The 23,014-nt window shown below is 56.6% G+C and overlaps 7 protein-coding genes across 7 annotated transcripts; 3 read left to right on the top strand and 4 right to left on the bottom strand.

Annotated features, from left to right (window-relative positions):
- Positions 1-799: 799 nt before the first annotated feature.
- Positions 800-6,753, top strand: SLS55_006505 (uncharacterized protein; the record flags this gene model as incomplete). The annotated part of the gene is made up of 2 exons (XM_066777934.1): positions 800-807; positions 1,089-6,753. 2 exons carry the CDS (start codon positions 800-802, stop codon positions 6,751-6,753), a joined length of 5,673 nt encoding a protein of 1,890 aa, XP_066632029.1.
- Positions 6,754-7,108: 355 nt separating this feature from the next.
- On the bottom strand, positions 7,109-10,197 carry ROT2 (glucosidase II; the record flags this gene model as incomplete). The annotated part of the gene is made up of 3 exons (XM_066777933.1): positions 7,109-9,224; positions 9,273-10,041; positions 10,113-10,197. The coding sequence occupies 3 exons, from the start codon at positions 10,195-10,197 to the stop codon at positions 7,109-7,111; spliced, it is 2,970 nt and encodes a 989-aa protein (XP_066632028.1).
- A 317-nt stretch (positions 10,198-10,514) lies between these two features.
- Positions 10,515-11,252, top strand: ndk1 (nucleoside diphosphate kinase Ndk1; the record flags this gene model as incomplete). Its single annotated transcript, XM_066777932.1, has 4 exons — positions 10,515-10,531; positions 10,618-10,648; positions 10,788-10,935; positions 10,990-11,252. 4 exons carry the CDS (start codon positions 10,515-10,517, stop codon positions 11,250-11,252), a joined length of 459 nt encoding a protein of 152 aa, XP_066632027.1.
- A 694-nt stretch (positions 11,253-11,946) lies between these two features.
- On the bottom strand, positions 11,947-13,571 carry SLS55_006502 (uncharacterized protein; the record flags this gene model as incomplete). The annotated part of the gene is made up of 2 exons (XM_066777931.1): positions 11,947-12,634; positions 13,564-13,571. 2 exons carry the CDS (start codon positions 13,569-13,571, stop codon positions 11,947-11,949), a joined length of 696 nt encoding a protein of 231 aa, XP_066632026.1.
- Positions 13,572-13,952: 381 nt separating this feature from the next.
- On the bottom strand, positions 13,953-15,003 carry SLS55_006501 (uncharacterized protein; the record flags this gene model as incomplete). Its single annotated transcript, XM_066777930.1, has 1 exon — positions 13,953-15,003. A coding segment is annotated over one exon (1,051 nt), but the record flags the coding sequence as incomplete, so codon positions are not given.
- A 2,250-nt stretch (positions 15,004-17,253) lies between these two features.
- Positions 17,254-18,266, top strand: SLS55_006500 (uncharacterized protein; the record flags this gene model as incomplete). Its single annotated transcript, XM_066777929.1, has 2 exons — positions 17,254-17,261; positions 17,915-18,266. 2 exons carry the CDS (start codon positions 17,254-17,256, stop codon positions 18,264-18,266), a joined length of 360 nt encoding a protein of 119 aa, XP_066632024.1.
- An 881-nt stretch (positions 18,267-19,147) lies between these two features.
- SLS55_006499 (uncharacterized protein) lies at positions 19,148-20,783 on the bottom strand (the record flags this gene model as incomplete). The annotated part of the gene is made up of 2 exons (XM_066777928.1): positions 19,148-19,400; positions 19,585-20,783. 2 exons carry the CDS (start codon positions 20,781-20,783, stop codon positions 19,148-19,150), a joined length of 1,452 nt encoding a protein of 483 aa, XP_066632023.1.
- Between the last annotated feature and the right edge of the window lie 2,231 nt (positions 20,784-23,014).

The raw sequence follows: 23,014 nt of genomic DNA, 5'->3' as shown, positions 1-23,014 counted from the left end.
CGGTGGCATATTCATGTGCCATCCTGTGCGAAGATACTGGGACCCTCGCGTGCCCGGAAACTGCAGGGATCCGGAGACATACTGGGTGGCAACCTCTTCCATTGGTATCATCATGGATTTCATCGTCTGGCTACTACCAATGCCGCTGCTCAGGAGGTTGCGCCTGCCCATAAGGCAAAAGCTTGGATTAACGGCGGTGTTTGCCCTTGGTGGATTGTAAGAAACCCTGTCAGCAGCCCGGTCGGCCGTCCCGCTAACGCATGTGGCAGTGTTTGCATCGTCAGTGTGTTGCGTCTGGCGCTAGTTCAGATGTACTCTAAGGAAGGCAAGGCGGAAGGTGAGTGCTGAGCAGCCTGTGAAGTAGAGGAGCATGCTAACCGAGGGCGTCCAGAAGGGGGGGTCTCAGCGATCGTGTGGTCAACCATCGAGGCCAATGTCGGAATCATATGCGCGTCGCTCATGGTAATGAAGCCGCTGTTGGGCAAGGTGTTTCCGTGGCTCCTTGATACGGCCGGGCCGTCGCAGGGAAACATGCGGTTGCCGACGATTCCCGAAGGCCCAGTTGGACCCAGTGTCTGGGTGCAAAACTGGAGCTGGGGCTCGAGGACCGATGCGATGTGCACAGCATCCAGGCCAACGAGTTGGATCCCGGCGCCTCAGGAGACACATGGGATCTTGGTGACAAAGAAGTCGGTGGTAGAAGCGGATTGGAGAAGAGACGACAGTGTTGCCTGCATCTCACCAATAAAGCCACCGAGAGCCTATTCAGGTGACTTTGGGGACTGAATGACTTGCAGGAATGGGTTTGTGTGTCGGCATAGTGTACTTTTCCTGTCGGACCCGATAAATATACGTAACATAGTGCCCGTGACGTGAGTGCAGAGTTCGTCGTGCGGCGTTGAGGCGTGAGATCGCCGGGTAGGGCGCGGGGCTGCGTGATTAGTGTGCGCACGCGCCTTAGCCGGCAGGAGCACGCCTCCGCCGACGCGACTGCCGTTCGCGCGCCACTCCTTCGCACTCCAAACGCTTCCGCGTGAAAACGTCCACTCTCTTTCGCCATGCAGCTCACTTCCTGTCCACCGTCATAGCACTGGCCTGGATCACCATACCGCCATGGCCTCCGTCGCATCCGAGCGCATCCCCATTGCAACCCTCCACCCTTCCTTGCCTGCGCCGGCTACGAAGTCCATTACCGCCGTTGTCACCATCCTTTGGCCTTATTCTTCTTCGACTCGCACTTGCGCCCTGCTTCTCGCCGACCCTGACTTCCGTCTGCGCCGTCGCCGTGGCCAGGTCCGCGCCCAGTTCTTTGGAGACGCCGCCTACGCTGTTGCGAAGTCGCAACTTGGCATTGGAGACAAGGTCGTACTGAAGCTCGGCGGTGTACAATGGCTGCAGTCAAGTGGCGAGGAGGAGGTTGTGCGTACCCCGGGAAAGAGTGTGGACTGGGAAGTAGGCTTCAGAGACAGGTTGGCCATGCTTGTCACTCGCGACGGCAAGCAATTCGCAAACATCCAAGTTGAGCGCAGCACCCCGGAGCCAGAAGAAGTCGAGGAAGAAGAGGAGGCTCTCTTCAACACTCCAAGCAAGATTGTTGGCAGGTTCAGCGCCGAGGGATTACGCTTCAACACCTGGTCCTCACCGGCCTTCCTGAGACACGGCCGCCTCTCTGGCGAGTCGTTCTCCGACTATGATATCTTCGCCGACGAGGACGAGTCAAAGAGCCGAAAACGGAGGAGGACATCCTTCAAGAACATTGGTGTTTGGACTTATGCCGCTCGGACGCCGTCTCCTGAGAAGGGCGACGCCATATCCGTGGACGAAGATGGCCTTGCTAGTCCCAGCGAAAGGGTTTCTGCTTTCGAACCTCCTGCTCCTGCGCTTCCCGAAACACCCGACTCTGCAACTAACACGCTCGAGGAGCCTGAAGCAGATGAGGGAGAAGTATTGGTGCCTGAGTCCTTCCCCAGTGAACACACGCCCTTAATGGCTGAGCACAGTCGCGCTCGCCCAGTAGAGAAGGGGCATATGCGGGAAAGTCTCAAGGAACAAGATGACACTCTCTATGAGCAATACCTTGAGGAAACCCATGAAGGCCAAGAAGAGGACACCGAAATAGATGTCTTTCCGGGCGAGCCGGAAGACGAACCCGCAGCGCAATTCTCATTACAGGATGCTGAAGATATCCAGGGAGATTCAGATGCCGAATCACTACCATCTGTGGTCACTGACACTGATGTAGCTGCTCCAAGTGCTGCAGCATCAATACGTATTGAGGAGTCCGCGGGAGACACCGAGCTGGAGTCTGATGACGATGGTATTGAGGTCCTTGAGACAAGTTTCACCCAGGTGATTCCCGGAGAACAAGAAGTGGAACATTGGGAAAATGAAGGCCTAGAGGCGAGGCGTGATAACAGAGCTCAGGCAGCGCCAATTCGCTTGTCTAGCACAGAAGAAGACACGAGCGAAGACGAGCAACTCATGGAAAGACCCCCCAGTGAACGAAAATCTGGCCAACCCATGGGATCAAACACCATGAAACAACTCATCGGGCCTGGTCGTGATGTAGCCGAGAGCCATGAGCATTTGGAAAGGCCTGCAAGTGATGCAACTCAGGACTTTAAGATGCAGCTCGAGAAACTTGAGGATCGCGCTACTTTGTCTGGTCTGGTAAGAGGAAAGCAAGGCGAATCAACAGATCTGCGGTCTGCCGATATAGAACATCAGCCAGCAGGGGTATCAGGGGCAGCTCCATCGTCTAGTCTTGCTGCGGTGCCTGCTGCTCCTACCATGCCTCCACCTGTACTGCTTCTGCCACAATCGGATGACAGAACCTCAAAGTCACCCGCAGGAACGCCGCTCATTGGTCCCGTCAATGCTCCGTCTACTCCGCAGCTGCAACCGGTTACTTCAACGGCTTTACCATTGCCATCCCCTTTCCCGAGCGCGACAGAAGCGTCTTCGTACATGGATGCACATCCTAGCTCACTCCCTGAACAAGCTTCAACTCTCGCTGATGCTGGCCTGGAAAAACAAGAAGACCACGTGATACGACCAGCTACGGCCATTTCGGTTGCTCAGGCGTCTCAAGAGGCCTTGGAAGCCGTTTCAAGTGAGCCAGAAGAGCCTAGGGCCGACCAGGTGGCCCAAATGCTGGACCAAGCCCCGAATGTCCCCCAGGAAGAGCCTAAGCTGACAATCCGTGAGGAAACTCTTCATTATTTCGGTCTTGATGGCTCTGTATTGTCTGCCGTACGCGCACCTCGCAGGGGGTCTCGCGAAAAGGCCGAGAGTGTGGAGTCACAGCAGGAAACCCAGTCTGACCATTCCGTTATTGGCCTCCCTGTTGAAGCCGATACACCAGACTCCCCACGTCGAAGCATTGCGCCCGATAGTGAGCAGGCGACAAAACATATGCATGATGTCGCACAATCGACAGTACATGAAGACTTGCGTACCTCAGGTCCTCAAGACTCAGTTGCTGAAGAACACGGATCTCTAATGCTGGAGACAGAGAAGCATGTACCTGGAGAAGGACTGGATATACATCCCTCTGGGACCGAGTTGCCAGCCAATGAGGATACGCCTCTGCCTGCGTTCGAGGATGACGATTGGGACATGCCAGATGCCGCTGCCGCTACTCCCTCCGAGGCTGCATCTACTCCCAGGGCACGGAATGAAGGCAAAGCGAACGAAGGAACGCCTATCAGTACCCCACAAAAGCGGATGCGCGACCCATCTACCTTGCAAGCAGGGAAGCCTCCAGCTTCTTCCGCGGTAGAGATTGTTGACTTAGGAAGCGACAGCTCCGAAGAGGAGGAGCGATCATCTACTGATGTTTCTGCGGAGGCGCAAATGATTTCGCCCATCGTTCGTCAGAAGCCATCTGCCGATCAAGAGCAAGCTACTGGAACAGACGCCTTGCCCAAAGACCTCCAGCTTGCTCGGCCAGCTCCTCAGGTAGAAGCGCCACCTTTGACGCAGGCAAACTTAAGCTCTTCTCTTGGTCCTCCCTCGACTCCGCAGACACGGCGCAAGACGCGCCAGCATACACAAGAATCAGCTTCTCAGCACCGAGAAACGCGTCAGTCAACAGTTGATACCGTCTCGCTAGCTGATACGTCTGCACCCTCTACGAGCCAGAAACGCAGTCTTCGTTCCTCCCAAACATCACGGACGCCGCATGCGTCGCAAGGAGCTTCCGGAGTTGCGGCTCGTGTTGCTCAGCGGCGTAGAAGGACAGAAGTCAAGGATTCAGAGTGCGAATGGGACTCCAATGCGTCAATTTCGACGCAGAGGCCGTCATCGCCATCCATTCCTTCTGGCAGCGCCGCGCCCGAAGAATTTGAGCCGTCTGCTGGCTTAGAGCCAAGTCAAATTCTTGGTGATGTTTCTCAAATGGAGCAGCAGACTCGGGAGGAAAGCTTAGAGCGGCCACCCGTCAGCCCAATCACGCCTGTTGCCCTCGAATCGACTTTGGAGGCTTCTCCACATGCTAGTCAAGGCTCTGTTGAAGATCACCAGGAAGCACAGAACCTTAGACTTCAGAAAGAACTGGAAGGCGATTCGGATGAAGACTTATTTGCCGATCGCTCTTCTTCGCCTTTTCCTGAGCTCAATTTCGAGTGGGGCACTAAGAAGAAAGACGGTCAAGGGGAACGCCAACATTCGTCTCAAGAAGTGTTCGAGCCGGAAGCTCAAAGCAAGCAATCCTCAGTCCTCCGAGATGAATTTGATAAGGCCGGTCCTATACATTCTTCGATGCTGCAAGACGATTCAAGCATTATACACGCAATGAGAACCTCACAGTTTCCGTTCGAAACCTTGCGTGAGGAGCAGATCACGCAGTCAGTAGGAGATGATGAGTCTCAACAGACTGTACGAGCTCGGTCTCCGCCTGAACAAGAAGAGGTTGTACAAGAGAGTCAGGTTGAAGACGTTGCAGCGCCGCCAAATAACCACATCGAACAATCTCGGATCACTGATGACACACTCGATACCAGCCAAACCCCGGTTGTGCAACATGAGCATCTGGAAGCCTTGCGGTCATCACCCCCGATTGAGGCTGCCCTTGATTCGGCGAGGCTAGCAGGCCGTCCTCAACCTCTACAAGAAAGCAGCATTATCACCCCCGAAGCGAGTCAGTACAGCACCGAAGCTAGCTGGAAGCCGTCCCAGCTGCAGCCTGATGCGCAAAAGGCACATGACAGCCACTTCCCACCCACTCCTCGTCTGACACAGGCAACACGTACGACGTCCAGCACCTCTCAAGCGACAGACACACCAACTGTCGCCCAACTAGATGTCAAACAGCGGCTGGACGACGCAGCCACCCAAGACACTGCAATGACCGACGACGTCGTTGCTCTGTCTCACCCATTGAAATCGGCGGACACGCAAACCGTCGTCCAACCAAGCGTCAAACAGCAGCAGGACTATATAACCTCCCAAGACACAGTCATGACCAACGACGTTGCTGAAATTTCTCGCTCACCGAAATTGACGGACGACACCACCTTGATTGAGCCCAGCCAGTCGCAAAAATCCGACGCCGTCGCAATGACTCAGTCACCGAAACCAGCAGACGACACGACCCTCGTCGAGCCCAGCCAGTCGTCGCTGCAAACCGCTGTCGCCATAAAACAAACGTCCCCGCCGCCTCGTCACTCCTTCCCATCTCAGCAACAGCTCCAAGAGTCTCTTTCGCAAGGAACCCGCACCTCATACTCGTACTTCACCTCGCTCGCCAACCTGCGCTCCTACATCAACTCACCCTCCCAGCTCGTCGACATCCTCGCCGTCTGCACCCGCCCCAACAAGCCTCCCGTCCGCGCCGCCGCCGGCCCGCGCGACTACCACACCATCTTCAGCATCACGGACGCGAGCTTGCTCGACCTCGGCGATGGAAATGGCGGCGAGGGCGCCAACGACAAGACGGTCCGCGTCCAGGTCTTCCGGCCATGGAAAGCGGCGCTGCCGGAGCTGGACGTGGGCGACGCGGTGCTGCTGCGCGGCTTCGCGGTCAAGAGCAGCAAGAAGGGCGCGATGCTGGTGAGCGGCGAGGAGAGCGCCTGGTGCGTCTTTCGATACCGCGGCGGGCCGCCGGCCCAGTCCGAGCCGGCCGTGCCCGACGACAAGAACGAAGCAGCAAATGGAAGAAGCGGTGAGCGAGAGCAAGAAGAGAGCAAGAACGAGAAGCGGAAGAGCACCATCATGGACTCGACCAGGCCGATCTGGGCGGACGTCATGAGCGGGCTCTGGGGCGCGGTCGCGCCTTCCGGGCAGGAGGAGCAAGAGGTTGACCAACCGCAGCAGCAGCAGAAGGGCTCGTCGGAAGAAAGGGAAGGGATGGATGTCGACGGGCCGAAGAACGGCGGCGAAAAGGAGGCGATGACGTCGCGGCGCAACCGTCATCATCATCGACACTACAACCCCGTCAGCGGCGCGTCGAAGGAAGAGGTGCACGGGCCGCCGGTCGAGTATGGCGATGAGGAGAGGCGGCGCGCGTGGGAGATGAGGGAGTGGTGGGTCAGCGGTGGCGGCGGCGATGGCGCTGCTGTTGCTGCCATTGCCGGTAGGGAGGACGTCAAGGTCGAGGAGGAAGCGGAGAAGAGCGGAAACGTGAGAGGAGAGCCAGGGAGGAAGGAAGGGGAGAGCGAGAGCGTGGTGGCGGTGGAAGAGAATGGGGAGGCGGAGGAAGAAAGGGGGAAGCAGAAGAACTCGGCGAGGGACCATTTCCGGAGCTTTCTGTGACCATCGCTTTCGGCAGAGGACAATGTTGTTTCGTTGTTCGTGACATTGCGTGGGTATCATGGGATCGTGGCGATGATGATGGCATTGGGTTAGGTCTGAAGTGGTGAAATGACTGCTTCTGTATATTGCACAGCACTTTCGGCAATTCAGGATAGGGAAAAGCAGAGTCGTTTTTACACAATCACGCTCCCAAATATCTTTTGACACCGTTCTTCGCTTCCAAACATCGTGTATACACAAACTAAAGAAAGTGCGCTCGTGTCTATCGTGATTCTTCCCTTTTTCCTTCCACCTCCACCACCCACCTCTTCATCTTTCACTCATCTATATCGTCATTTCCAATCCGGTCCAATATCTAATGCGCGTGTCCGTGGTGCTCATCCGCCGCCTCGCCACCGAAGTCGATCTTCCATCCCTTGGTGATGCTGACCTTGGGATCTCTGACGACGGCGAATGCCGCCTTGCCGCCTTGGGCCTTGGTGTAGCTGATGGCCACCTTGCGCCTGCGCTGGCTCTCCTTGGCGCCCTCCTCGCTGACGAAGACGTGCTCCGAAGTCTCCCACTCGGCGGGCGCGCCGACGACGATGACCTTCTCGACGCGCACCTTGGCCATGGCCTTGAGGTAGGCGGAGGTCTTGGCGCCAGAGATGCCGACGTCGACAGAGGTGAGGGCCTTGGTGGTGGTGTCGAACAGGAAGCGGCGGTGGATATACGCGCCCTGCTGATAGTCGAAAGTCTCGCCGTCGTCGACGTACAGCTCGCCTGAAGCGGTGCCGTCCTTACCCAGCACGACGATAAGCGTGTAGGGGTCGTACTTCATCAGGCCAGAGCTGCGGCGCGGGCGGTCACGGCGCGGGATGATGTGGCCGCCCTGCATAAGCAAGGGAATTTTGTCGAGCGGCGCAGCGATAGTCTTAGTACCCGGGCCAGTGTGAAGCGTGTAGTCAAAGTAGTCGTAGTAGGGTTCATCGTCAGCGATGTAGATATCGACGCTTTCCGCGCCCTCGGTGACGACAGGCTTGGCAAGGAGACCGGTGGAGCCAAGATAGAGCTGGTCGTCGATGGCGAAACCCTTCTCGTCGGTTGGGTGAACATAGTAGTTGGGACGGATGATGGGGACGCCGGAGACGCTGGCTTCGTGGAAAGCGGTATACCAGGCGGGGAGGAGAGCATAGCGCAGGCGAAGAGCCTGCGCGATGATCTCAGTGTATGGCGCACCGGCGAGATAAGGCTCACGGCGACGGGTATCGATGTGAGCGTGTCCGCGGAAGAAGGGGTAGAAAGCACCCGCCTGGTACCAGCGGGTAAGGAGATCCTTGCTGGGGTTACCGAAGAAGCCGCCAACATCAGCACCAGCGAAGGGGAAGCCGGCAATGTTCTGGGTGAGGACCATGGGGATCGAAGCTGCGAGGTGGTCCCAGTTGGCCTGGTTGTCACCAGTCCACATGGCGCCAAGTCGCTGGCTCCCAGAGTAGAAGGAACGGGTCAGAACGAATGGACGGATAGCCTCGCCCTTCTTACGCTGGATCATAGCCTCATAGGTGGCATTGTGGAAGGTAAGCCCGTTGAGATTGTGTACGTCACGGTGCTCCCAATTGCCGAAGTGCAAGTTATCCTTGGGCATGGTAGTCTCAGGCCCGTTAAACACGGACGGCTCGTTCATGTCGTTCCAGATGAAGGTGTTCGGGGCAGTTCCCAGGAACTTGTCGTACTTGAAAAGGCTCTTCCACCAATCGATAGCAGCAGGGTTAAAGCAATCGACCCAGTAGGAAGAACCCGGCCAGCACCAGCCCTCGTACTGGTTGCCGTCCTTGTTCTTGGCAGCGAGATCCTTGCTCTTCAGCTCATCAATGATGGGGTAGTCAGCAACATTTTTGATGTGAGGATCAATGATGGCGACAAGTTTGCGGTCATGCTTGTCGAGGTGCTCGTGCATCTCCAGAGCCTTGGGGAAAGTCATCGGGTCCCAGGTGAAGTACTTCTTCTCATGGGTGTACTCAATATCAAGCCAGATGACATCGTAGGGAATGTCGTGCTTGTCAAACTTGCGGTCGACATCCATGACATCCTCATCGGTGACATAGTTCCACCTGCACTGGTGGTAGGCAATGGCGAACTCTTGGGGCAGCTGAGTGTAACCGGTGAGCTCGCTATAGCTCTTGATCACGTCCTTAGGCTCCGGGCCGAGGAAGACAAAAACATCAATAAGGCCACTTTCCGAAATCCAATGGGTCTTGGTGTCCGTATGGCCGGCAACACCGAGGCTGAGAGCATTGGCAGCGCTCTTGGCCTTGATGACATCGATCCAGGTCTCAGCTGCGTTGAGCCAGAAGACACCGACGGTGGAGTCCTTGCGGTGGGCCTGCATGAAGGGAATGGCTCCATAGAGAGTCATGGGGCTGTCCATAAGGTATTCGAAAACATCGGCATTGTAGAGGCGGTAAGGCTCAGAGTAGGCGCCATCACCACCACTGAGGAAGGTTAGTCCATGCTTGGCATTGTTTGGAGGTGCGGCTTACCGAGTCTCCTTGAGGGAGAGGGAGCTGGCGTGCTCGGGGATACCATAGACGTGCTCGTAGTCGGGGAAGGTGATATCAAGAGCAATACTCTCAGGGCCTCTCGGCTTGGAGTCGGTGTTTCCACCGAAGGACTCGTCCCACCAGGTGCTCTCATCCTCGGCTGATTCGGGAGCGGCCTCTTCGGCGGCGCCCTCTTCGCCTTCCTTCTTTTCCTTCTCAATCTTGGGCCTCCAGTGCTCCAAGTTCAGGAGACCGCGCTCGTTGAATTGCACTTGCGTCTTTCCGTCGCGCTTGAAGTCGACAGCCAGGGGCGAGTGCTTGATGACGGCCTCGTACTTGCCGGCAGGGCCGTAGACAATCTTGGTGGTACCGTCGTCGGCCTCAGAGCTGATGGCAGCACCAGTGCTAACCTCCAGTCCGCCGACGATGGTCCACTTCTCCGCCTCATTGTACCGCTCCTTGCGAGCCTTGCTGTCGTGGCGTAGTTCGATGTCTCCCTTCTGGCGCTTCTCCTCGTCGAGGGTAAAGCGGGCAGTGCCAGACTCGAGGAAGGTCACGGTGAGGGGCAGACGGACGTCGTCCTGGCCATTGACCTTCTTGAGGACGGTCGCGGACAATTGGCCCTTGGCGAAGGTAACCGAGGCGGGGTCGAGGTTGTAGGGGGACTGCCAGTTGGTGGCCAGAGACTGTGCATTGTCGGCAAAGTCCCGGTTGCGCTTGCAGAAGCCGGATTGATTGCAGGTCTTGAAGAGCTCGTGTTTGACCATCTCTGGGCGCAGTCCATCAGTATAATTTATCCATTGGCGGAGCTCTGGGAGCTCTGGGACGACAACGGCGCACCTGCGGGAGTAAACAAAACGCAAAGAGTCGTGAAGAGCAGGAAAACGGCCGCCCAGCGGCGGGGCGCGATGGCGGCGGACAGCATGTTGATACCAGGCTGCAGTCCGTATGCAGCAAGGTCTGGGGCAGCGGTGTCGGGAGAAGCTGGCGAGAGCGAGCTGTCGGGTAGGCTAATCGTAGATGACAGCTTTCCCCGGGCGGAGAGCTTGGCCTGCACGTGACCCAGAGACTGCGGAGCGATCCCCCGTTGGCTGCCGGCGGCGCTAGAGGCCCAGCCCCACCATCCCTCTTCAAAAGATGCAAAACACCCCTCCCCCTGCGCTTTTCTCTTCTCCCTCCTCAAGCACCTAAGCCCAAATACCACAGCCACCTCCTCACCGTCAACACCAACACTCCGCCATCATGACTTCCGAGCAGACGTACGTTGAACCCCCCACGTTGAGCTATTGAGAGCTCCCAAACCCTCGCCGGGGGGCTCCAGCGGTGAAGCTAACCGTCGTTGCAGCTTCATTGCCGTCAAGCCTGACGGTGTTCAGGTACGTTGCAGCTCACGCGCACCTCAATACCCTACTGGACGAGCTCCTCGGCGCACAACGCCGCCGCGGAGCGCAGCCCAACACCACGATCGCCGCTGCCGGCCCTGAAGATCTGGACCCTTGCTGACCCCTGCATCAGCGTGGCCTTGTCGGCAACATCATCTCCCGCTTCGAGAACCGCGGCTTCAAGCTCGCTGCCATCAAGCTCACCACTCCCTCCAAGGAGCACCTCGAGAAGCACTACGCCGACCTGTCGGACAAGCCCTTCTTCGCTGGTCTGATTGCCTGTACGTATCCGCCCTATACTCGACACGTCGACGCAAGCTGACACGCACCAACAGACATGGGCTCCGGCCCCGTCGCCGCCATGGTCTGGGAGGGCCGTGACGTCGTCAAGACCGGCCGTGCCATCCTCGGTGCCACCAACCCCCTCGCCTCCGCCCCCGGCACCATCCGTGGTGACTTCGCCATTGACGTTGGTCGCAACGTCTGCCACGGCTCCGACTCGGTTGAGAACGCCAAGAAGGAGATTGCCCTCTGGTTCAAGCCCGAGGAGGTCCAGAGCTGGAAGCAGGCCCAGCACTCTTGGATCTACGAGAAATAAGCGGCTCGCTCCTACCGCAGCACGACTGACGAATTCGATAGATGTCTAGAACATGAAAAATACATGTTGGATGCGAAGAGTCGACATTAGCTGTGCAAGTGCGCTTCGTGATACTAGACTTGGCTAACGTAGCTACTGTCCCGGCACGAGCTATCCAAGTCCATCAAGGTATGTCATCACAACTTTCTTTCTTCTACTTCATTGCCCGTCAATTCCTCCAATGATGAGTTCAAATTTTTCATTCAGTTTATCCCTGTCTGAACATCCTGTTGAGAAACATTCACACTCTGAGAACAACCGTCACATCAATCAAATTGTCGAAGTCAATGTTAGACATAGTCGCTGACAAACCTTCAGGTCATAGCCAGTAGAAGCTGTCGAGACCGGCCTTGGGCCAGTGTTCATTGGGATTCAATGTCAAATTGTGACCAGTTGCAACGCCGTGCCTTAGTTGAGCGTCTCTTGAGAACTCTGCGCTTGCACCGGAAGAATCAAACTACCAGTACTAACATGGGTTAGGGGTAGTGCAACAGCTCAATATATACCAAATTCAAACAACAACTCTGTCTAATTCTCCTGTGGTGTTTGACGAAAGTGCAGGGCTTTCTCACTAGTCATGCTGTCCTTTACGTGCATGCCCACATCAACAAACCTCATACATGAGAAGAAAAGTAGATAGCCAGAGGCTAGTATCTCACTTCAACCTTCTCAACAAATGCCTAATCACCACTTTCCCATCCCCCTGCTTCCCCGCCTCCGCCACCTCGTCCAGCGGGAACCACTTCTTTGTCACGGCACAGTACTCGGCCAACGCCCCCACACTCCCAAACACCTTGACCCTGTCGTTCCCATATCCCACATATCCCATCAACCCTTCCCCCACCTCCTTCTCCCGCCGCGCCCACGCCACCAGATCCACAAGGTTAACATGCGTCCCCCTCAGCGCCCTCTCGCACTCTTTTTCGCTCTCCGGCGGCGGCACGACGCCGACGGCCCGACACAGCGCCTGCCAGTTCTTGAGGTCGTCCTCGCCGCCGAACCACAGCTCCAGCTCCAGCCGCAGCGCGAGGACGTAGAGCTCCCGGGCGTCCTGGGCGTCCGGGTCGGCGTACTCGCCGGTGTACTTGTTTCTCCGCCACCCCTTGTGGGTGCAGAGGTCGCGCCACGAGTCCGAGGCGGGGAGGGTGCGGTCGTAGCGGAAGGATGGGCCGTAGGAGAGGAAGAAGGCGTCGAGTGGGGTGGTGGCGGCGGCGGCGTTGTGGTTGCGGGGGTTTTTGTCCTTCTTCTTCTCCTTATTCTCCTTCTTGTTCTTCTTGTTGTTGTTGATGTTGTTGTCCTGATGCGAGGGCGTGTCGCGGATGTGCTGGGCGAGGGCGGAGGCGCTGCGGAAGGAGCGCGGGCGGGGGCAGGACGGGCAGGGATGCGTGGGGCTGGCGTGGGAGTCGCGGGTGTGTTGGGACAGGGCGGATGCCGTGGTGAAGCTGCGAGTGCAGGTTTCGCAGGGATGGTAGGGCTGGTTGGGTTTGGGGATGGGGGCTGCCGCCGCTGCTGCTGCTGCTGGTGGAGATGGCGGGGGGCGTTGGGCTGGCGCAGCCGACGTTGCTGTAGATGCTGTCGGCTTTGAGGCTGCGGCGGCGGTGGCGGCGGCGGCGGTGTGACCGGAGAAGTTGTTTACGTGCTGACCAAGAGCTTCCGAGCTGGGGAATGAGCGTTGGCAGGTCTGGCAGGTATGTTTTTTCTTGTGGGCTGGAGAGTTTCTGGTGTGTTGCGCGAGGGCTTCCGAGTTCGGAAAGCTTCTGTTGCAGTGGTCGCAGCGGACAAGGCGCTTGTGAGCAGGAGAGTCTTCGCTATGCTGGCGGAGAGCCTGTTCACTGTTGAAAGACTTCCGGCAGACGTTGCAAGATGCCATGGTTCTGTAGTGAAGTGTCAGTGCTCAATTACAGGAATTGATATACTGGTGAATACAAACCAGAGCTGGAAGTTATGCCAAGCTGTATTCCATGTAAAGTTGATGGTGAAGCAGGATGATCGATTAGTAAAGGCTGCTGGCGGTAGTATATACCACCTGTAGCAAACTACGCTAATCCTAATCAATCTGTAAAGCAAACAACCCGCTGTAGCCCCATGAAGGAGGCCCTGCTGATCAAAAGTGTATGTAGAAGATAAATGGACAGTGATAGGATGAAGACTGCTCCCTGGATGAGAGGAAAAGTGAAAGTGTTTCTGTGTCTACGGCTGTTCTCTATTTATCCTATGGGCGGCCAGCCTAAAGTGCTGTTGCCTTGCCGTGCCTCACAGCCCTCTCGTGTACTGAACCATTCTGTGGGGCGGGCAATACGCATGCGCCACGACATGCGCCGCATAGTCAGGGTGCCTCATTGGTCAAGGCAATCTGTGCCGCACAGCTGGCGAGACGCTCACTATTCATTGGGTACACAACGTCAAAGCACGTCAACTGTGCCCTGATAAAGCGCGCGGTTAAACCTGTAGAAATCGTCATTAATCAAAAATGCTGAGGCTGAGCCTATCTCCTCAGTCGTCGGGATCCATCGGCATATCCACCAACACTTCCACTAGTTCGATTCAGGTACTAAATGGGTTTTTTATTGTATGCTTCCATGCTTTTCTCAAAGCTTGCTGCCGTTATTTTTTCATAAAGTGCATTGCTTCCCGGAACCCTACGCAGGAACGACTCTTTCTTCAATCCTCGCCGCTCCTCCAAAGCCAATTCTCGAATTCCTGTTCGCTTAAACCTTGCGGTATGCTGTCCAGCCCTGCCATCCATATTGATGATGTTCCATACAGCCTGTGATCGCTAGGTTTTTCTACGAGCCTTCTCAACTTTTCAGCTTGCGGACTATCTTCGCCGTCACAGACAACCTGGATTGTGTACGCCCTATCCACAAAGATTTTTGCTCTCCCTTGATCTCCGTGTAAGATGGCATTTTGAAATGCGTAGTAGTAGAACCTCGGCACCCTCGAGTCAGTTATGCCTTCCTCTTCCAGTAGATGTAGAGCGGTGCGCACGTCATTAAAGCATGACATCGGCTCGGTCAGAAAGATTAGATTAAGCTTGTCGTCGAGCCGTGTGATTTCCTCTCTCCTCCGATCACTCTGCTGCCGCTGCTCTGGTGGAAGTGAGCAAAGCTCGCACAAGCAATCAAAGTCGAAGTCGGCCTTCAGCTTCGCTTGGCGATCGGGATAGGTTTCGACATCCGGTAGATAGTCCCTTGTGATCTCCTCTCCTTCTTCGATATCTTTGACTGCGTGGACGGTCAATCGATCTATGTTGGGGTTCCAGGCTTCCTGCGTGTTGGCTTTGCACGCATGCTTGATGCAAGACGCCTCCAGGAAGACCCCGATTTCCGTGACTTCGTCGTAGCCGAGAGGGAATGAGTTGGTCTGCGCGATGCCGGCGAACACACCGTACTTGGCTTTGTACCGATTTGGTAGGGAGAAGTAGGCTCGTTGCTTGTCCTTGCTGAGCTTATGCAATTCTGCTCCGACAATGCCTGCGATATAGATGGTGCTTGGGGAGTAGGATGGGAGCTTGAATATGGGTTGTTCACATATGATGCGGGTGCCCTTCGGGATCGCAGACGTTGCAATGATGCTTTTGCCCTTTCCGGTGATCTCCTTGACAGCATACAGAGCATCGCCACTGACTGTTGGTACATCCGCTGGTGTGCCAGGGGAATCAATTCCTTCCATTTTTAGATCGTGCGCCCAATGAGAAAAGTTGCAGTCGGGACTGTAGGAGTCAGTGAATGGGAGTCGCGATACTCACTTTCATAAAAAATGGAATGGCGGAAGGTTTAAATGAGACTTTAGATCTCTTTTAGGGGCAACATTGAGGTCATGGGGTGATCAACAAACCAAGGCAAACTTGAACATTTGCTTCAAACCTGTGGTCAAACATCGTGTAGTCTTATTGCAATGGCACGTATACACCCACTACAAAGAATAAAAGAAAACCAAACGCATTTGGATTCGTTTGGATCCATAATTTTTTGTCATCAGTATGAAGTGGCGGGCGCCAACTGGAGGTAGACTGCCGGTATCAGACCGATGAGGCTCATTAAGCAAACAGACAGCCATTGCCATGCTGGTGACTCGAGCGAGCCGAGACATGCGGCTGAACACCGTGGTGGCAGCCCATAAGCGGCTTACCGCACGGAGACGGACCATGTGAGCCGCTTGCAAGGAGATGGAGCTGAGCACATGAGATATCTTGAAGATACTTTTTTTTTTTTGCGAGACGCTTTTTGTTTCTTTTTCTCTCGGTTGCTTACGCAAAATTTGATGAAGCTGAGATTCTGCATGGCGAAAAGCATAAGAGGTTGACAGCAATATTCAACAAGGTGCTGGCTTGAAAGTTCGCAAAATGAGACGCAAGGTTCGGAGTGACTGGATATCTGGGTCAAAGGAAGACGTGTCTTGAGTTCCCAGGCTCCGAAATATAGTCACATTAACTGTACGAGGGCTTTTTTGTTGGACACATGACGTGGCCCGCACGAGGCTGAAGTTCAGGCAAAAGAAACGGGGGGTCACTCGAAGATTCGAATGAGCAGAGTGGTGTGGAAATGTGTAAGGCAGCAGTTCCGAAGGCTTTCAGGCGGCCCAGCTCATACGAATTCAGTTTGCTTATTTCAACAAGGGACGAGGTAAGCCGGTTGAAAATTTTCGTTTGCACCTTTTTCATGAAGCTCAGCCTCCACCTGCGCTCTGCCCCTCCAGTTCGCGTGCCTCATCAGGCGTTGCCGGCTGACCACCCGTTTCTCGTGCGTGTGGCTAAGCTGCGTTACGCTGTGGCAGATGTCCGTAAGCGGTTAGTGCTCACCTTTTGCGCAATTGAGGCGCATTTGGTGGCGCATTGATGAGGCTCAGCATCCGCCCCATGCATCCCACCCGTGCAACAACGGTGGTCAGCTCCACCATTTCTTTGACTATTAAAGTGCGTCATGCTAGCTCCCGAGAACACCAAAGGCAAGGCAAGCAATCACGAGCAACGACGACGCCATTTCATTGTCCTTTGATTCTCCGTCGTCCTTAAAAGCCGCATCTACACGTCTCTCATTTGCAACAACCAAAACATCTAATCAGCCGACAATGTCTTTATGCCTTTGGCTTCAAGAGGTCTCGCTTTCCCGGAGGCACAGACTGTATGAACTGGAGAGGAGAAGGCGCCCCGTTGAAGTCTCCTTCTTCGAAGAGAGGCACACCTCCACCAGTCGCGACTACTACATCGCCGAGCCGGTTGAAGTTCGAAGGGCTGCTCGGTACCCTCGCACCATTGAATATTCGGAGAGACCGACTATCGGTTACCGCACGCACTGCCACGCCGACGACGTATGGCGCAGTTGCCGACTCTGCGAGAACGCTCGCCGCCCTATCTGCTGCCATCCAGTGACGTACTACGAGACTGTTCCTCGCTACCCTTGGAGGTGAACATCAATACGAGCGGACGAACAACGGAAGTAGCGAAGGCTTACTACCTGCAAACATCAACCACGACTTACTTTCCTCTCGATCAGTACCCGGAACACAATCAAGGAGAAGTTGAGCTGATTAGGAAGACGGTGTGCTGCGGGGGCCGAAAGGTTGACAAGTATTCATACGTCGTTGAGAGTTGATATGAAATCAAACAAGGAAGGCTTATGTAAATATTGGTACCACTTCTCAGTCGTGCTTCTGGGCAATAATTTCCTTTGATACCCTGTAAATAGCAAAGTTTTAGAGTGATGGATTTCACCCCTGGTTTGACCAAACCGATAAAATAGCTCCCAAGTGCTCCTGAAACGGGCCATCGGCGGTGACTCTTTAAGTTCGGCAACGACCGACGCGAAGCCGAGTCGGCGGTGAAAAGAAAAATCTGTACCGTTAAAAGCATCGAATTTACCCTGCGACTGCCCGATACTTGCATTTCACTGCGCACAGTCCTCTTCCACCATCGCCATGCCTCCAACACTTTATTTGGTCCGTCACGCCGAGGGCGAGCACAATGTCAACGTAGGTATCCACCACTGAAGTCCAAACCCCCTTGCTTTCCTCACATCTCTCTCATCCAACTCGCCCCGCCAGAAGTCGAGAAATATACATACCACGAACACTTCCAATCACCCTACACACTCCCGTCCTCCCCGGAACTAACACGTCTCCAGCGCCGCCACCACCTCCGCGACCCCCACATCACCCCACTCGGCCACGCCCAATGTGCCGCCCTGCGCGACGAGTTCGTCGACAGCGAGAAGATCTCGGCTGTCCTGGCGTCGCCGCTGAAACGCACGATCCAGACGGCGGTGTACTGCTTCGGCGCCGCCCTGGCCCAACCCGACGTCCCCTTCGTCCTCGTGCCGCTGGCCCAGGAGGTCGCCGCCAACCCGTGCGACACGGGCTTCCCCGCCGACGAGCTGAGGGCCGCGCTGCCCGAGATGGTGGACCCGGCGGCGGTCGGGTTCGATTTGGGGGCGAAGGTGGATTTCGGGTTGGTGGAGGAGGGCTGGAATTCAAAGGTTGGTTTGTTTGTTCCCCTGTCTTTCCCCTCGTTCTTTTTCTATTTTTATTTTTTCTTCCACATTACTTCCTCTCCTCTATTCCGGTCTACCATTCTCTCAACACCCGCGGAGAAGCACGAGGAACCTTTAATTGTCGACTAACACGAGCCGACAACAGAGCGGCATCTACACGCCCTCCTTCCCCGCCGTCGAGCGCCGCGCCGCGCTCCTCCGCGCCTGGCTGCGCGCCCGCCCGGAGCAAAACGTCGTGCTCGTCACCCACGGCGCCTTCCTGCACTACCTCATCGAGGACTGGGCCGACTACGACCCCAAGAAGGGCACCGGCTTCTGCAACTGCGAGGTCCGCCGCTACGGTTTCGCCGAAGACGGGAGCCTGGCGGCGCTGGAGGGCGCGGCGAGCGAGCCGGGCTATGTAAAGGGCGCGAGGCCGGATTGGGTGAATCGGAATGTGCTCAGTGATGTGGATCCGGCGGTGGCAGGGGAGGAGGCGAGGCTGTGAGGGGTGGTTGTGTTGGATCTCGATTGAGCGATAGACAAAGAAGACCATTTAGATTTATAGGTAGTATTATACTTGCGCAGAAGCTTGCCTTTTGAGAGTTCTAGGAGATAACAGAAAATGAAGGGGTGGCTCTTGCCAGTCCCATAGCTAACAAGGCTCGATTATTGTTCCGCGCCGGAGGTCGACGGTCTGCACCTGACGCTGGCGGGAAAACTGGATCCTTTAAAGAGCGTAGGCGTGGGACACGATGGCTTGTGGACCGGTTACTTGAAAATCACGGCGTATCTTCTACAAAGGTCAGCGTACAACTGTTCATGTCAATGGAAATGCAGGGCGTGGTTGTGGCAAGCCGCACACCATGCGGTCATCAATTCGCATGAGTCGTATGACCCGAACCATGCCATCGCTCGTCTTCCATCTCAATCAACCCATTTCCCTGAGGACTCAATGAAGCGTTCATTGAGACATGCCCTGCTTTCGCATCGCCCCCGGATTCTATCCCAATCTGTATACACACGAAGCAAATCTTTCTCATGCCGTGTAAAGTATCAACATTAAACACAAAACAGAACTCCAACTTCATCGTCCTATCCGACAAGCAGCAGAGACGTCAAATCATTCGTCTCTTTCAAAACCTATGCGATGAAGGTGGGGGGTGTCCCTCTCTTTGAAGCGAAAAAAACAAGAACAACAGAGTAGGAAAGTCGTGACTCATCAAACAATTTCAGCCGTCTGAAACGACGAATGCTTCTAGCGTGTATAAGTGCGCGCGGCGCCGAACGAGCGGAACTCATGTGGGCGACAATGCCCAGGGAGAAGCGAATTAAACAATCAACATAAGACCACCGTCGTGAGTATGTGAAGACTGCGTCGAAATAAAATCATTCAGCCTTGCTGGTCTTGGGTGGAGTCATGGAGGCGATATACTCCTGCAGGGCTTCGGCTTCGGCCATGGAGCCTTCGGTCGGCGACGTGATGCTCTTCTCCCATTCGTCCATGAAGTTGGAGGCCGCGCGTTTGACGTTACTAGGTGAGAGCTTGCTCAGGGCGTGCCACGGAGAGGCCGGGCCCGTCGAGGAGCGTTTCGCGTCGCGGACTTTGCCGAGATCGAGAGGTGCTAGTCCGGGGCCCGAGCTGGAAATTGCAGTGTGTTAACGAGCCAGCCCGAGATTATCGAGAAATTGTAGTCGAGAAAGGCCACAAGTTCAAGCTTGAGTGGTGGACGGTTATATCTCCATCACAACAGTGCCGTGCTTTCTGTGAAGCCTGACCCTCTAAAACTTGAACTTGACATACCTGGCCTTGCGTTTTTACGTACCTGGTACTGGTCCGCGGGCTGCTACCGTCGGAACAGTGGGAAGCCTGGCCTTCGGAGACCGAGCTGTTAGTGCTCGAATGGCCGGGAGTAAATTTGTCGTCTTTAGGTGGGGTCTCCCAGTCTTCCCAACTCTCTTCAAAGCTCTGGCTGGAGCGGTTCTGAAGCTTCTGCGGAGTGGCGTGCTTGACGACTGCGGGTTTCGGTGCCTCGATTCCGTGCTCCTTCCAGAAGTCCGTCTCGATGTCTATCAATGCGGAGCCATCACCGGAAGGCTGCAGCGATTTCGGCTTACGCGCGTGGCCCATGCTCTTTGATCGGCCAAGACTGGTAGACGAGCTGGAACCGACATTCGCTCCGCTGGGTTGACGGCGGACCGGGTGGCCGGCGCGAGTCGGAGTACCATTGACCGCCTCATCGCCCACAGTGGCCTGGCGCAGATCCTCGAAGAAGGTCCATAGGCCGTCCTTGAGGTCTGTGGCCATCTGCTTCCCAGTGCGCACTAGTGCGTCACCCTGATCCACCTGGTCGGGGGATTCATTTGCGATATCCGGCGTGGTAGAAGAGCGTATACGACTAGGGGCCCGGCTGGGGATGTCGTCTGACCTTCTCTCGGTGGGCTTCGGGAAAGATGTATCGGACGTGGTCTTGTCAGGAGACAACAAGGAGAGGGTGCGAGTATGGCGGGATCCGCTAAAGACCCTCCTGTTCGAGCTCCGCTGGCCGTTCAAAATCGCTCTTCTGCGTTCCATCTCCTTCTGCATCCAGCTAGGACCATCCGGATCATCGTCAATGATGCCGAGGTTGGGCATGTTGGTGTTGAGCGGACGCAGCGGATGGAAGCCATAACCCTCCTTCTGGCCCTTGCGCGCAGCCTCCTGGTTTGCCCATTGCTTCTTCAACTCCTTCAAGTGTTCTTCAGCTTTTGCAAGCTCATCCCTCAACTCCAGCACACGTCGTTCCTGGGCGGCCAGCGCCGTAAAGAAGTTGCCGTCGGGCGGAGGCGAGGCGAGAGAAGGCTGGAAAGCATCGAGGCGCACCGGGCTGGCGCCAACCCACGAGGCTGGGCGAGCGCGTCGGGGCGACGGAATGTGGCCGGGCGAGGCGGGTTGCACAGGAACGGGGAAATTGAGGGAAAGACGTTTGTTCTGGCGGCCGGCGGTTGCGTCGGCATGCGACATTGAGCGAGCGTGGGCGGGCATTGGCGACGGTTGAGGGAGCGTGGAGACGGCGCTGGAGGTGGAATGAGAGTGGTGGTGCCCCCGGGAATTTGGATGAATGCTTGACTCTGCAAGTGGGCCCCCTGAAAGCGTGAGGTCTGGGTCGCGGCCGGGAAGCTCGCGCACAGATTCGGCGGGACGTTGACGCGCGGCCGGATGAAGGTCCATGTTGTCGGCCAGCTCACTCAAAAGCTGTTGGTCCTCCACGGCATGATGTTTCGAATGCGGCGGCGGGAGAGCAGGCGGTGCTTGCGGTCGCGCACGCGGCGACAGCAGGCCAGCGAGCAGCAGTAGCGAGATTTGCGTCAAGCCTATGCGCCGCCCGCGCCAATGGGCGAGCGTCGAGGCCGACAACGCGATGCCAATGCCAATCCCAAGAACGACAAGGCTTCTGCTCAGCGTCGGCCAACTGGAAGGGACGAGGTCTGACATGGGACATGGGCGTGCTTGAATGCGGAATGGCATCAGGCGGACCGCCGCATCTTATTTGCCCTGCCCGAGGTGGCACAGTGTGCGCGAACGCCATCTCCGCCGGCGTCGTGCAGCAGCGGACACAGTCCCCAGGGCAACGCACGGGCAGCAACGGCCGCCAAAACGGGCGTCGGCGACGTGATTTGCGGAGAAGCGGGTGGCTGACAGGACCCTACAAAAGGACCCATTAGTAGGTCGGCTGCTCCTCCAAAGGACTGCAGTCTGCGGCCGCAAGATGGACGCTGGCTTTATTACGCCCTGGCCATCCGCTACGCATGAAAAGGCAAGATGAGCTCCGTTAAGGACCGTCGATCTTGAGATGCTCCACCAACGGCCCATGGAACGGTCGCGAACCGGCCGCCTGCACAGCGAGGTACCGCGGCAGCTCTCAACCATCTCAGGCAGCGCCCCTCCAAAACACCACAGCTGACGTCTGACGTCGAAGCTCACGCGGATGGAAAACCACCTTGTGTGACGCAGCTAGCCCGCTCAGAATGCGGCCCGAATTCCTCTTCACAAATCGATACCCTTTTTTTTCTTAGAATTTTTTTCTTTCAAGGGACGTGACGGAAATATCCACAGCCGCTACTCTGGCGTAAGCCGAAGCTTTCCAGAGCGTCGGATCCATTATCTACCCATTGGCCTCTGGTCGCCCGCCCTAGATCGGCCTTAGAAGAAGCTAGTGCGCCTGCAAAATGTTCGAGAATACTAGGGCGCTGCGCCAATGAGGAGCGGTGAACGCTGCGGTGGCTGGGAGAGCCCGCGTGAACGCTGAATCTGGCGACGTGGTCCCATTTGACGGCAGCGTCGGATCGCGATACCCACTGGTTCGCTGCGGGCCGGTGCGAATTCAGAATGAGGCGAGCTCGATCGGTCCAGCCTTGGGCAGATCGGCAGCGAGAAGTTGGCAATCGAGCAGGGCTGTCGAAGCATTTTCGGGGCGAGTCACGCGCGTGGAGCAATCGGCGTGTTTCCAGGGCCCGATCGCCGCCGGAGCGGCACATGACGGACGTGGCCCACTTGGTGTTGGCGGGGATGCTTATCTGCCGGGCGGTGAGCGGGGTGCGTCGTGCTGCCACTGCGGGAATGACGCGATGGTAAGCAGCGTCGCGTACGCACTTGTCGTTGGGCTGAGGACACGCGCCCAACGCCGCAGAAAATTGCCGACTATGAGGTCACGGAAATTGCGAGGGGACGGCCACGCCGAGGGAAGACCACCTTACGAGCGAGGTGTCTCGACTCCAGTCAGGCTGACCCTGATAGAGTTTGCAGGCTAAGCCGCGACGGGCGGCACGTCAACACGGCGGGAGCCTGACGAACGGCGAAAAGAGCCGCCGCAGGCAGAGACGTGGCGCAGCTGGGGGCCAATGAGCCCGAGGCGTGCGACCTCAGAACCAGCTTGCACGCCGCCTTGCTACTGCAGGAACCGCCCTCAGCAACAACAGCGCCGGCCCAGATCGGCTTTTCCAAGGCGTTTGCAGCGGCGGATTTGCGCATGCGCGCGCGCCTGCAGTAGTGGCTGACGCGGGCGGCCGACGCGTTTCGCGTCTGCGTTCTCGGTGGCTGGCGTTGGGCTGGTCGCGCGACGCGCAGATCATCGTGCGCTCTCTCGTTCGCTCGGTTACTGTGGAGATGCGCATCGTCACCGCTATCTGCCAGTGCCATAGCGCTGAAGCTGCCCGCACGCCCGGGCCCCCAACCTCCAGCATTCATATTTGGCATCTCTATCCCCCAAAGAGGCG

Source organism: Diplodia seriata, assembly GCF_021436955.1.
Source record: "Diplodia seriata strain FDS-637 chromosome Unknown scaffold_6, whole genome shotgun sequence".
Lineage (NCBI taxonomy): Eukaryota > Fungi > Ascomycota > Dothideomycetes > Botryosphaeriales > Botryosphaeriaceae > Diplodia > Diplodia seriata.
The sequence above is the reverse complement of the archived record's forward strand: the minus strand, read 5'-3'. Positions and strand labels throughout refer to the sequence as shown.